The sequence below is a fragment of the Suncus etruscus genome, chromosome 14 (genome assembly GCF_024139225.1).
Source record: "Suncus etruscus isolate mSunEtr1 chromosome 14, mSunEtr1.pri.cur, whole genome shotgun sequence".
In the NCBI taxonomy this organism is placed as follows: Eukaryota; Metazoa; Chordata; class Mammalia; order Eulipotyphla; family Soricidae; genus Suncus; species Suncus etruscus.
In genome coordinates, this window is record NC_064861.1 from 93,775,011 (window position 1) to 93,787,637 (window position 12,627).

Sequence of the window (12,627 nt, forward strand, 5' to 3'; positions counted from 1 at the left end):
CTAGTGGAGAAATTAGCTAGTGATATGAATTCATGGCAGAGTCACTGGGAAACCTGGAACACTAGAACATGGTGGGAAGGGGACTGTTTGGGGCTGTTTGGGGGCTACCACATGGGATGACAGAGTCATTCTAAACTTTAGAACGACTTTAGAATCTAAAGGGTGAAATGTCAGCTGGCATTGAGCTTGAGAATGTGGACCCAGGGTGAGGGGTTTCGAGGAAAACCCCATGGGCAGAGGAAGCCAAGTGAGAAGGAGACAGAGGTGGTGAGGGTTGGGGGGGGGGGGAGACCAAGATGACTCTTATTTCAGGCCCTTCACCCCTTTCCTGTTCGGGACTGTGTGCTTGCGGATAACTTGTCGGATCCAGGAAATGTAGCGGGGAACACGGGTGTAGACGCCAGGACGGTTGGGTTGGCCGCATGGGAAGTCGCCCCAGGAGATGATGCCGTGGAGGGTCCCGTTGCAGAGCAGGGGTCCTCCGGAGTCCCCCTGAGTGGGAGGCAGGACAGAGAGGTGAGTGAAAGGTGGGGAGACATGCGGGGAGATGGAGCTAAACACATAGAGCCTAAAAGAACACACGTCCTGGGGCCGGATATAGCACAGCGGTAAAGCATTTGCCTTGCATGTGGCTGATCCGGGATAGACCCAAGTTCAATTCCCAGCATCCCACATGGCCCCCCGAGTCTGCCAGGAGTGACTTCTGAGAGCAGAGTAGCTCTTGAGTGCTGCCGGTTGTGGCCCAGAAACCTAAATAAATAAATGTTTAAAATAACACATGTTCTGTTTTTCTCCTTTTCCTGCTTCCTTCCAACCTGATTGACTGATACACATTATAAAAATTTCATTCCCACCTAAAATAAAGGGTTATTGGAGTTATTCCCCCCCCCCCTGAAGTGGCTCCTGGATGGTTTTTTGAATCTGTAAACTCTCTACTTGCCCCAATTCGATTTTGCCAGCTTCACATATGGGGAAGGAGCAGTGGAGAAAGAAAGCAAGGCAAATGGGAGGGGTATCAAGAAAACCAAATGGAATAAAAAATGAGAGTCTGGAAGCTGGAGTGGTAGCACAGTGGTAGGCATTTGCCTTGCATGCAGCTGACCCAGGACAGACCCAGGTTTGATTCCCTGCATCACATATGGTACCCCGAGCCTGCCAGGAGTGATTTCTGAGCTCAGAGCCAGGAGTAACTCCTGAGCACCACTGGGTGTGACCCCGAAATAAAAAATAAACAAACAAACAAACAAAATGAGAGTCTGATGAGACAGACAGATGTCAAGACATCGAGAAAGACTATGTCCCTGGAGAACTCTACCCACGTCTTTGGCCCATGACACCACTTTGTACCTTGTCCCCATTACTCCTCCCACACACACCCCAACCCTACTCTGACTCTGTGGTTCTGATGTTTTTATTTCTTTTGGTTTGGGGGCCACAACTGGTGGTGTTCAGGGGTTACTCCTGGCTCTGTGCTCAGAAATCACTCCTGGCAGGCTCAGGGGATCCTATGGGATGCTGGGGATTGAACCCGGGTCTGTGGCACACAAGGCAAGTGCCCTCCCTGCTGTACTATCACTCTGGCCCCTGGACTCACTATTATTTATTTGTGTGTGGTTTCGGAGCCACACTCGATGGTGCTCAGGGGTTCTTCCTGGCTCTGCACTCAGGAATCACTCCTGCCAGTGCTTGGGGGACCATCTGGGATGCTGGGGATCAAACCAGGGTCAGCTATGTGCATGGTAAGAGCCCTCCCTGCTGTGTTCTTGCTCTAGCCTCCCTTGTGTGTGTATTTGTTTTTGTTTTTATTTTTGGGCCACACCCTGCAGCGCTCAGGGGTTGCTCCTGGCTCTACACTCAGAAATTGCTCCTGGCAGGCTCAGGGGATTCTATGGGATGCCGGGATTCGAACCACTGTCCTTCTGCATGCAAGGCAAATGACCTACCTCCATGCTATCTCTCCGGCACTGTGTGTGTGTTTTTTAATCCTGGTGTTTAGAGGATTACTTCTTGCAGTACTTGGGGTATAGGGTGGTGCTGGGGACAGAGCTCAGGACTCCTACAGGCAAAGCATGTGTGTTCTGCCCTCTGAGTCTTCTGCCCAGCCTTTTGATTTTGGGAGAAGAGACCTTCGCCTTCTCTTGGGCCATCCAGTTCCCTTTGCCCATTAAGTGGCCCAGCAAGACAGGGGCACATCAGAGGCTAAGGACCCCAAACTAATGCATTCCAAAGTCTCTCTGTGTGTGTGTGTGTGTGTGTGTGTGTGTGTGTGTGTGTGTGTGTGTGTGTGTGTGTAGCGATAGCTCAGCAGTAGGATGTTTGCCTTGCACATAGCCAACCTAGGATGGACCCTGGTTCAATCCCCGGTATCCCATATGGTCCCCAAGCCTGCTAGGAGCAACTTCTGAGTGCAGAGCCAGGAGTAACCTGAGTGCTAATGAATGTGGCCCCCAAACACCAAAATAAAAAAATTAAAAAAAAATGTGATTATTAAAAAAAAAAACTTTAAAAAATCGGGTGGAATGAAATCCCCAAACTGACTTGATTGGGTCCCTCTGGCTTAATATTACAGGAGAACTTAATCGAGATTGAAGCCAAAATGGAAAAGATAGTTCCTGGATGTTAACAAGTCTTAAACGGGACTAGCAAGATAGCACTTGGGTTAAGGCACTTTTAAGCCACCCTAGATTCCATCCCTGGTATGACATAGGGGGTTCCCCAACTGTCCCCAACCAGGAGTGATCTCTGAGCAGAGAGCCAGGAATAAGCATCTCCAGATGGGCCCCCAAAACTCCCTTCCCCTACAAAATCAAGGAATCTAAAGTGTCTTCCTTGTCCACCAGGATTCATCCGGGTCTAAAATCCAGCCATGGAGCCCGAGAGATGCACAGCAGTAGGGCGTTTGCCTTGCACGTAGCCAATCCAGAATGGACCTGGGTTCAATTCCCAGCATCTTATACAGTTCCCTGAGCCTGCCAGGGGCAATTTCTGAGTGCAGAGCCATGAGTAACCCCTGAGTGCTACTGGGTGTGGCCCAAAACCAAAAACAAACAGGCTGGAGAGAGAGCACAGCAGGTACGGTGTTTGCCTTGCACACAGCCAATCCAGGGTGGATGGTGGTTTGAATCCTGGCATCCTATAAGGTCCCCCAGAGCCTGCCAGGAGGGAATAATGAGCACAGAGCCAGGAGTAACCCCTGAGTACCACCTGGTGCAACCCAAAACCAATCAAACAAACAAACAAACAAAAAAAACCCAGCTATCCCTCAGGGCTGGACAATAGCACAGAGGGGAGGGTGTTTTGCCTTTCACATGGCTGACCCAGGTCCGATCTCTGGCATCCCATTAGACACCGCCCCCACCCCCCAGCCTTCCAGGGGAGATTTCTAAGCACAGAGCCAGGAATAACTCCTGAGCCACCCAGATATGGTCCCCTTCCCCCCAAAATTAAGCCCTTAGATATTCAGTTCCAGATGTCGGTGGCTTGAATATTAGGTTGAACTTGGGAGGTGTCTATTTTTGCAAACAAAGAACCCCTAGATTTTTGATTCTTGATGAAACGTGTTGAAATTTCTTCCAAAGTCCAGGATAGAGGCAAATTCTAGTTGCCTCATTCAAAAAGTTTCTGTAGGCCCCGGAGAGATAGCACAGTGGCGTTTGCCTTGCAAACAGCCGATCCAGGACTAAAGGTGGTTGGTTCGAATCCCGGTGTCCCATATGGTCCCCCTGTGCCTGCCAGGAGCTATTTCTGAGAAGACAGCCAGGAGTAACCCCTGAGCACCGCCGAGTGTGGCCCAAAAACCAAAAAAAAAAAAAGTTTCTGTAAATGCCTGAGAGATAGCATGGAGGTAGGGTGTTTCCCTTGCACACGGACCACCCGGGAAGAACCAGGTTCGATCCCTGGCATAGCACATGATCCCCAGAGCCTGCCAGGAGCGAATTCTGAGTGCAGAGCCAGGAGTGACCCCTGAGGGCCACCGGGTGTGGCCTCCAAACCAAAACCAAAACAGAACATAAAAGTGAAAAATTTCTTGTTGCAAGGATGGAATCCATGCGATATACTAGGGACAATCTCACTGTGTAGACCCAGGCAAATCCTCCCCCACCATCCGCACCACCAGTCCCCACTGCCCTGTCCCTTCTGCCCAGGCCCCCCACACTGAGCCTCACCTCACAGGAGTCCTTGCCACCCTCCTGGGTGCCAGCACACAACATGTTGAGGGTGATTTTTCCCGGATAGACTTGGCGACACTCTTCGTCCGAACGGATCTCGATGTTGACACACTGCAAGGCCTGGGGGTAACTCACTGGGGAGGAAGAGGAAGGTTTGAGAATGTTCTGTGGGGGCCTACGCTACAGTTCAGCCACAGCAGGGAGGGTGTTTACCTTTCACTCAGTTGGATCCCCAGAATTCCAGAGGGTCCCCCTACCAAACACCACTCAGGAGTGCTTCCTGAGCACAGAACCAGGAGTAACTTCTTCTTCTTCTTCTTCTTCTTCTTCTTCTTCTTCTTCTTCTTCTTCTTCTTCTTCTTCTTCTTCTTCTTCTTCTTCTTCTTCTTCTTCCTTCTTCTTCTTCTTCTTCTTCTTCTTCTTCTTCTTCTTCTTCTTCTTCTTCTTCTTCTTCTTCTTCTTCTTCTTTCTTTCTTCCCTCCTTTCCTTCCTTCCTTCCTTCCTTCCTTCCTTCCTTCCTTCCTTCCTTCCTTCCCTCCCTCCCTCCCTCTCTCCCCTCCTCCCTTCCTCCCTCCCTCCCTCCCTTCCTTCCTTCCTTCCTTCCTTCCTTCCTTCCTTCCTTCCTTCCTTCCTTCCTTCCTTCCTTCCTTCCTTCCTTCCTTCCTTCCTTCCTTCCTTCCTTCCTTCCTTCCTTCCATTTCTAAACCTTGCGCAGTACTCAGGGTGCCAGGGAGAGAAATGGGGTTCCCACATTCCCCTTTTCTCACCCACTGCTCCCTGCGGCTCCAAGCTATCCTCCCAGTTGGAGCCTCCCCAACCTTTCCCCCCATCTCCCCTAACCCCATGGGGCGCCTACCCTGGGGGCTGGTGGTGGTGCCCCAGCCGGACACAATGCAGGCAGTGCCCGTGGGCAGGCAGTCCTGGCGGGACAGGGGCAGCACCTTCACATGGTCGCTGAGCTGGGCCGGGGTCTTCAGCTCCAGGAGCATGATATCGTGGTCGTGGTCCATGTGGGTGGGGCTGGCCCGGTACTGGGGGTGCGGTACCGAGCGGGCCACCTCCAACACCTGCTCGCCCTCCTCCACGCGGCTCAGGGCATGTTTGCCCAGGTACACTTGGTAGTATCTGCAGGGGATAGATGGGGAGCCACTGCTGAGCCCCAGTCCGGTTCACCCCCAGGCTTCATTCGCATTTACCGTCCACTGAGTCCCACCTTCGCCCACCATGACTCCCCATCTGAGACCCCATGTCCAGCCCCAGCCTTATTCTCAAATCCAGGAACCCTAAATCCAGTCCGTTCAACACCCAAGTCTGTTGCTTTTCTTTCTTTTCTTTGTTCCTTTTTTTTTTTTTTTTTTTTTGGTTTTTGGGTCACACCCGGCAGCGCTCAGGGGTTACTCCTGGCTCTGCACTCAGATATCTCTCCTGGCAGGCTCAGGGGACCATAAGGGATGCTGGGGATTGAACCAGGGTCTATCCTGAGTCGGCTGTGTGCAAGGCCCCCAAGTCTGAGTTTGTTTGTTTGTTTTCATTTTCTTTTTCGTTCTTGGGAGGGAGGGTTTGGTCACACTCAGCAGTGCTCAGGAGGCAGTGCTCAGTAGGGGAACCCTATGGGACTCTGGGGATCGAACCCGGGTCAACTGAGTACAAGGCAAGCACCTTAATTACTCCAGTACAACATTCTCTTTTGCTTGTTTTGTTTTGGGGGGCTACTCCAAGCAGTGCTCAGGACTGACTCCTGGCTCTGTGCTCAGTGACCACTCCCAGAGGTGCCTCGGGGTATGTATGGGCTTCAAGGGAATGAACACGGGTCATAGCCTACTATCCTCTCTCTCTCTCTCTCTCTCTCTCTCTCTCTCTCTCTCTCTCTCTCTCTCTCTCTCTCTCTCCTTTCTCTCCCTCCTTCTCTCTCTCCCTCCCTCTCTCTATTTCTCTCTCCCTGATGCCCACCCCCAAGACCCTCACTTACTCCTTCAGGCAGTGGGCCGCTGTGAGGACCCACTTGGGGTGCACCAGGACCCCCCCACAGAGCAGCCGCCCATGGACCTGCAAGGCCACTTGCCAGGGCTGAGAGTGGGGTTTGCAGGTATACCCCCCAGGCAGGTGTACTCCAGTGGGGCTGGTGGAGTTGGCGATGATCTTGGGGTGTTCCTGACAAATGCCTGGGGAGGGAGAAGACACATGAGACCTCCCAGTTGGAGTGCAGAGGCAAGAAGAGCCCCCCCCAGCTGCCCTTTTGGCTTGGAGAAAGGCCCCAAGTTGGGTTTTCGTAACCAGAAAGGGGTGATTCATTTGTTTGCATTTGACAACAAGAAGGGGTGGTGTAGTAGTTTCCTGAGTTATGGAGTTGATCTGGGGGTGCAGAGGTGACATTCTTCTCTGGAAAGGAGCTGCAGAGCTGTACCCTTCATGAGTTTACAGGAAGAGTCCATGGAACCAGAATGCTTTGTACCGGGAGGAGGGAACCCCAAGTTTTCCTCGCCTGCATTTCCTTCCCACTTCATTTCAGGCCATGCTCTGCCACAGGGTGGAGTCCAGAGCCCAAGTGCAGCTGGCTCACGAGTTGATATTTGCAGGGTGTGGGGTCCTAAGGAGAGTTTGGACCACATCCGGGCATTCTCAGGGACCCAGGAACAATGTTGGGGATTGATCTGGGGTCAGGGCATGTGGGAAAAAGTGCCTTAAACTTTGCAGTATCTCTCTGGTCCAGAATTGGAATATATGTAGTACAACAAAGGAAGGCACATGCATTTCACATGATCCCCAGAGCCTGCCAAGAGTGATCTCTGAGAGCAAAGCCAATGGCCCCAAAACAAAAACAAGAGAACAAGAAATTACAATAAAAAACCAATAATAAATGAAGCAAACCAGAAATCACTTTCTTTTCACAGAATTCACAAATTCATCCATCAACCCGTAACTCCATTCATTGCCTGACTATACTTTTTTTCATCATCCATCCATTCCTCCAACACATATGGACTGGAGGTCTTTATCAAAAATTGTGGGATATGAGGACTGGATTGACAGCACAGTGCTAGGGTGTTTGCCTTGCATGCAGCTGATCTAAGATGGACCTAGGTTCAATTCCTGGCATCCCATATAGTCCCCCAATCCAGGAGCAATTTCTGAGCGATGAGCCAGGAGTAACTCCTGAGCATCATCGGGTGTGGATTAACCCCCCCTAAATAATTGTGGGGTGTTCCAGATGCCAATATTGGACCCAGCAGTATTGAAAAAGGGACAGAGATGAGGGCCAAAGCAAGATCACAGTGTTTGCTTTGTATGTGGTTGATCGGGGTTCAATCCCCAGCATCCAATAGGGTTCCCTGAGCCTATCAGGAGTGATTTCTGAGCTCAGACAGAAACAGGAGTAACCCCTGAGCACCAGCATTTGTGGCCCAATCCCCAAAACCAAATTGCACGTTCAAAATCTGACTTACTATGCCTTACGTCCTCTTTCTCTTTCCTTCCTTCCTTTTTTATTCCTTCCCAATTTCTTTCCTTCTCCTTCCTTCCTTCCTTCCTTCCTTCCTTCCTTCCTTCCTTCCTTCCTTCCTTCCTTCCTTCCTTCCTTCCTTCCTTCCTTCCTTCCTTCCTTCCTTCCTTCCCTTCCTCCTTCCTTCTTTTCTCCATTCTTTCCCTCCCTCCCTCCCTCCCTCCCTCCCTCCCTCCCTCCCTCCCTCCCTCCCTCCCTCCCTCCCTCCCTCCCTCCCTCCCTCCCTTCCTTCCTTCCTTCCTTCCTTCCTTCCTTCCTTCCTTCCTTCCTTCCTTCCTTCCTTCCTTCCTTCCTTCCTTCCTTCCTTCCTTCCTTCCTTCGCTAAAACCTCCTGTTTCCTGGAGCTACTTCTGGTTCTTTGCTCAGGAGTGGCCCCTGGTGGTTCTCTGGCGAATCGTAGGTCCTGGGACCAGAGTCCTACCTAGGCCCTGTGCTCTCTCCTCTCTCTGTCTCCAGCCTTTCAGTCCAGATTTCCCAGCAGAAAAATCTCATGAGGGCAAAAATAAACTTTTAGTAGCACCCCCAATCTTGTTCAAATCACTTTTGTGAATTTTTGTGGGATTTTTTTGTTCGTTTTGTTTGGGTTGCGAGGCCACACCCGGTGGTGCTCAGGAGTTACTTCTAGCTCTGTGCTCAGGAATTACTTCTGACAGACCCGGGGAACCAAATGAGATGCTGGGGATCAAACTCTGGTCATCCACGTGCAAGGCAAATTTCCTTTTCACTCTGCTATTGTTCTGCCCTTTTGTATTGTTTTAAGGCCAATGAGTACAGTTTTCATTAGAGATATTTGGTGGGGGAAGGAGATATTTTTGAGTCCTATCTAATGGTGCTCAGGGGCTACTCCTGGCTCTGTGCTCAGGAATCACTCCTGACAAGCTTGGGGGACACTATTTGGTGTTGGGGATCAAACCCAGGTCAGCCTTGATTAAGGCAAAGACCTTAACCCCTGTACCATCTCTCTAGTCCCTGAACTCACTTTCTTTTGTTTCTTTGTTTTGAGCTCCTACTTCTACAGTCAGGAATTACTCCTGGAAGGCTCAGGGGACCCTACCAGGGATCGAATTCAGGTTATCCATGTGTAAGACAAATGCTTTCCCCACTATGTTATCTTTCCTTTTTTTTTTTTGTTTATTTGTTTCTTCTGGGTCCACATCAGTGATGCTCAGCGGTTACTCCTAGCTATGCACTCAGAAATCGCTCCTGGCTTGGGGGACCATATGGGATGCCGAGGGATCGAACCCCAGTTCGTCCTAGGTTAGCTTGTGCGAGGCAAATGCCTACTGCTTGCGCCACCACCATTTCAGCCCCTGTGCTATCTTTCTTTGCCCCTGAACTAACTTCTTTTTTTTTTTTTGGTTTTTTGGGTCACACCCGGCGGTGCTCAGGGGTTACTCCTGGCTGTCTGCTCAGAAATAGCTCCTGGCAGGCACGGGGGACCATATGGGACACCGGGATTCGAACCAACCACCTTAGGTCCTGGATCAGCTGCTTGCAAGGCAAACGCCGCTGTGCTATCTCTCCGGGCCCCTGAACTAACTTCTTAAGCCTGAAGGAAATAGAAGGGGAAAAAACACCCTTAAATGAATCATGTCAAACCAGCTATCAATGCGGTTTGGTGGGAATAAAAAAAATGGGCAAGGCTGACCTATAGTGGACTTGGGAGGTTTCTTGCAGCTCCTCAGGTAGGAGACCCTAGGGTGCCTGGGAAGTAAAGGGAGGGGGTGTTGGCTCAAACGACTGGAGTACCTGCTTTGCCTTGCAAGGGACCTGCGTTCTGTTTCTGGGTCCCCACAGTCCCCCTGAGCACTGCTGTGACAGAGACCCAGTGGCAGGCTAGGGACAGTCCTCAAGCACCACTGAGTGTGGCCATTATAATTTCTGGTGATTTGTTGGTATTTGCTGAATCCATACAATACAAACATGGCTGTATTGAGTGTATTGAGCATAAGTCCTACCCTACAGCCTCTTAGTTTCTAGCAGAAGGTCTTGGATTTCCATCAAGGACAATGGCTAATGCTTGACTTTTAGATTGGGGTTGAGGGGCATCATACCTGACAGTGCCTGACCCCCTGAACTACCTCCTCAACCAAAATTTCTAAGTGCAAAGAACACAAAGGGATTGCGCCTCAGAGGCCCCTTCCCCACTTAGGCCTCCAGTGCGGAATGGTGGGATCCAGGTGTTGGGAGTACGGCTCGAGAATTCTGACCTGGCGACACCTGAAGCTCTGACGGGGAGAGGGCAGGACCTTGGGGGGGGGGGGTCTGGGTCTGGGCCTTTGGCATGGAAGTGCAGTGATTGCAGTGTTCCTACCTCACAAGCTGGTGCACGCAGCACTCCTGGCCCAGGGCGGGTACTCAAGAGAGGCCCGAGACAGGGCCCGAGTTCTGGGAGTGCTGCCAAGAAGAGCAGCCACCCAGCTTCAGGCCAAGGGTGGTGCTGGGCCTGGCTGCGCATGGACCCCCCCTTCCTTCCCCAGGTGTCAGTATGGGGGTCCTTGGGAGGTGGGTTGGGGGCTCCCTGTTAGGTCTCTGGGCTCCTCCTCTATTGTCTCTTGGAAACTGCCACCTCCCCTTGTGCCACAGGAGGAACTAATTGTTACCTAATTATTTGGATAATTGCTGGAATAATGGTTGCAGCCATCCCCGCTAGCCCCAGACTGTTGAGAGAGACTGCTTGTTCAGCACCAGCACAGTGCCTGGTCCTCAACACAGATATTGGGTGGGTGGATGAACAGATGGATGGGTGGGTGGGTGGGTGGGTATGTGGGTGTGTGGATGGATGAGTGGATGGACAGATGTTTGGATGGATGGGTGGGTAGAAAGATAGAAGGATGAGAAGAGGATAAATGATAAATACCGTATTTTCCGGTGTATAAGACGACCAGGCGTATAAGACAACCCCCTAATTTTTACAGTTAAAACATAGGTTTAGGCCTATATTTGCTGTATAAGACAGAATGTTCCTGTGCTGCATTTGTATCTTCCACAGTGAGCCAATCACAACAAGCAAAGGTCCAAAGTTTATACTGTAATAGACTTCCTCTCTGACTCTGGCTAATCTGAGCAGGCTTTTTACAGTGTAGATTCAGGTACAGAACACTGTATAAATTGCATGCATAAAAAGCCTGCTTGGATTGGCTGAGTCAGAGAGGCGGTCCGAGCAGCCTGGCAGTGATTGGTGCAGGATCAAGTTGGAAAATTCGTTTTGTGCCAATATTCAGACAATTTTTGTTTAGCAGCATATTGAAACATTTTTCAGGATATACTCGGCGTATAAGACGACCCCTGATTTTCGGTCGACTTTTTTTTTGGTTCAAAAGTCGTCTTATACACCGGAAAATACAGTAGATGGAAAGAAGGATGGATGAATAGATGAATAAATGGGTGGGTAGGTGAAGGAAGGATAGATATACAGAATAACAGATGGATGGATGGAGAGAGGATGGCTGGAGAGATGTAGAAATAAATCAATGGAAAGGAGCTTGGGTAAATGGACGAATGAATGGATGGGTGGGTGAGTGGATGGGTAGACGGATAGGTTAATGGATGGGTTGGTGGACAGATGGATGAGTGGATGGGTGTTTGGATGAGTGGGTACTTGTATAAATTAATGAATGGACAGATGGGGTGGATTGATGTATGGATGAGAAGGTTGAAGAAAGGATAAATGAATGAATGGAAAGAAAGATGGGTGAGTAGGTGAGGAAGGATGGATATAGAGATGAACAGATGGGTGGGTGGAGAGAGGATGGATGGAGAGATGAATGAATGGATAAAGGTTTGGTAGGTGATAAATGGATGGATTGATGGGATGGGAGAATGGATGGATGGATGGGTAGATGGATGGATGGATGGATGGAAAGAAGGAAGGATGGAACCATGATGATGGATGGATGGATGGATGGATGGATGGATGGATGGATGGAAGAAAGGAAGAAAGGCTGTGTGAATGGTGGATTCAGCTGCATCAAAAGAGGCATAGATGAGAATAGAGGCATCTCTGGGGACCAATTCTGGGTGGAATCAGATTAGTCTGACGTCATTTCCAGGATTAAAAAAAGAGTCAACCGGAAGAGTTCAGGGCGGGTAGAGAGTGGAGATGAAATATCTGTAATAAGGGGCAATCGTGCCCATGAATACAGAGCCCCAGGACCAGCAGAGTCTCCTGGGGGACCTCAGCGTGGTGCCTACACTACAGAAGCCCCTATAGACCCCTCATGTAACCTCCTGGACCCTCCCCTAGTTTTGGCATCTGGGTGGGGTGAAGGCCCAGAGCAGTCCAGCTCCCTAGGCCCTTCTTCCTGCCCACCAATGAACCCTAGCAAGCACCACATCGAATTTTAAGATTCACTCAGATAGATCGACTGGGAAGAAGAGGGTGTCCAGGGGGTGCAAGGGAGCAACTCAGTGAAACCCTTCCAGGCTGACTTACTGGGGCCCGGCCAGTCACCCCAATCTGGAAACCAGGTCACGCAGGGACAAGCCGGAAACTCTCCAGGGTTTGTCCCCGTGGGACCGGTCCGAGTGGGAGGGGACAGAACTCGTGGTTCTCCTGTGCGCAACCCCCTGCACCCCTCCCACCATTGTGGGGGGCCACCCTGCTTCCACCCCCGCGCACCCATGCGCAGTTGTGCACGTCTTACCTCCTGTCAAACCCAGGGTCAGCAAGGTGAGGACCCACGCCAGGGGCCACATGGCGCTCTGGGTGTGGGGTGCGGCCTGAAGAGGTGGAGGGGGCAATTAGGGGCTGACCTTGGAAACCCACCCCACTATCATCCAGCCTGAACTCTCCACGCACCAGCCCCCTCCACGAGCAACCCAGAAATTCCAAATGCCCAGGTAGGGGTTCTTGGAGGAGGGGGCTGTGTCCTTCCTCCCATGCTGACCTGTCCCCCTCTCCCCCCCACCCCTGCCTCCATCTGGGCCCTCCTGGCCCTGTTTACCCCTCACCCCTCC

At 51.0% G+C, this 12,627-nt stretch overlaps 1 protein-coding gene across 3 annotated transcripts; it reads right to left on the minus strand.

Annotated features, from left to right (window-relative positions):
• Positions 1–303: 303 nt before the first annotated feature.
• Positions 304–12,366, minus strand: LOC126028037 (kallikrein-13-like). 3 transcript variants are annotated; one of them, XM_049787083.1, is made up of 5 exons: positions 12,315–12,366; positions 6,139–6,331; positions 5,245–5,294; positions 4,167–4,303; positions 304–492 (listed from the first exon to the last, which is right to left on the minus strand). In XM_049787083.1, exons 1-5 carry the CDS (start codon positions 12,364–12,366, stop codon positions 304–306), a joined length of 621 nt encoding a protein of 206 aa, XP_049643040.1. The 3 variants fall into 3 exon arrangements, with proteins under 3 accessions (XP_049643040.1, XP_049643039.1, XP_049643041.1); XM_049787082.1 differs by having other exon boundaries at positions 5,026–5,294; XM_049787084.1 differs by lacking the exons at positions 5,245–5,294; positions 6,139–6,331.
• Positions 12,367–12,627: the final 261 nt, after the last annotated feature.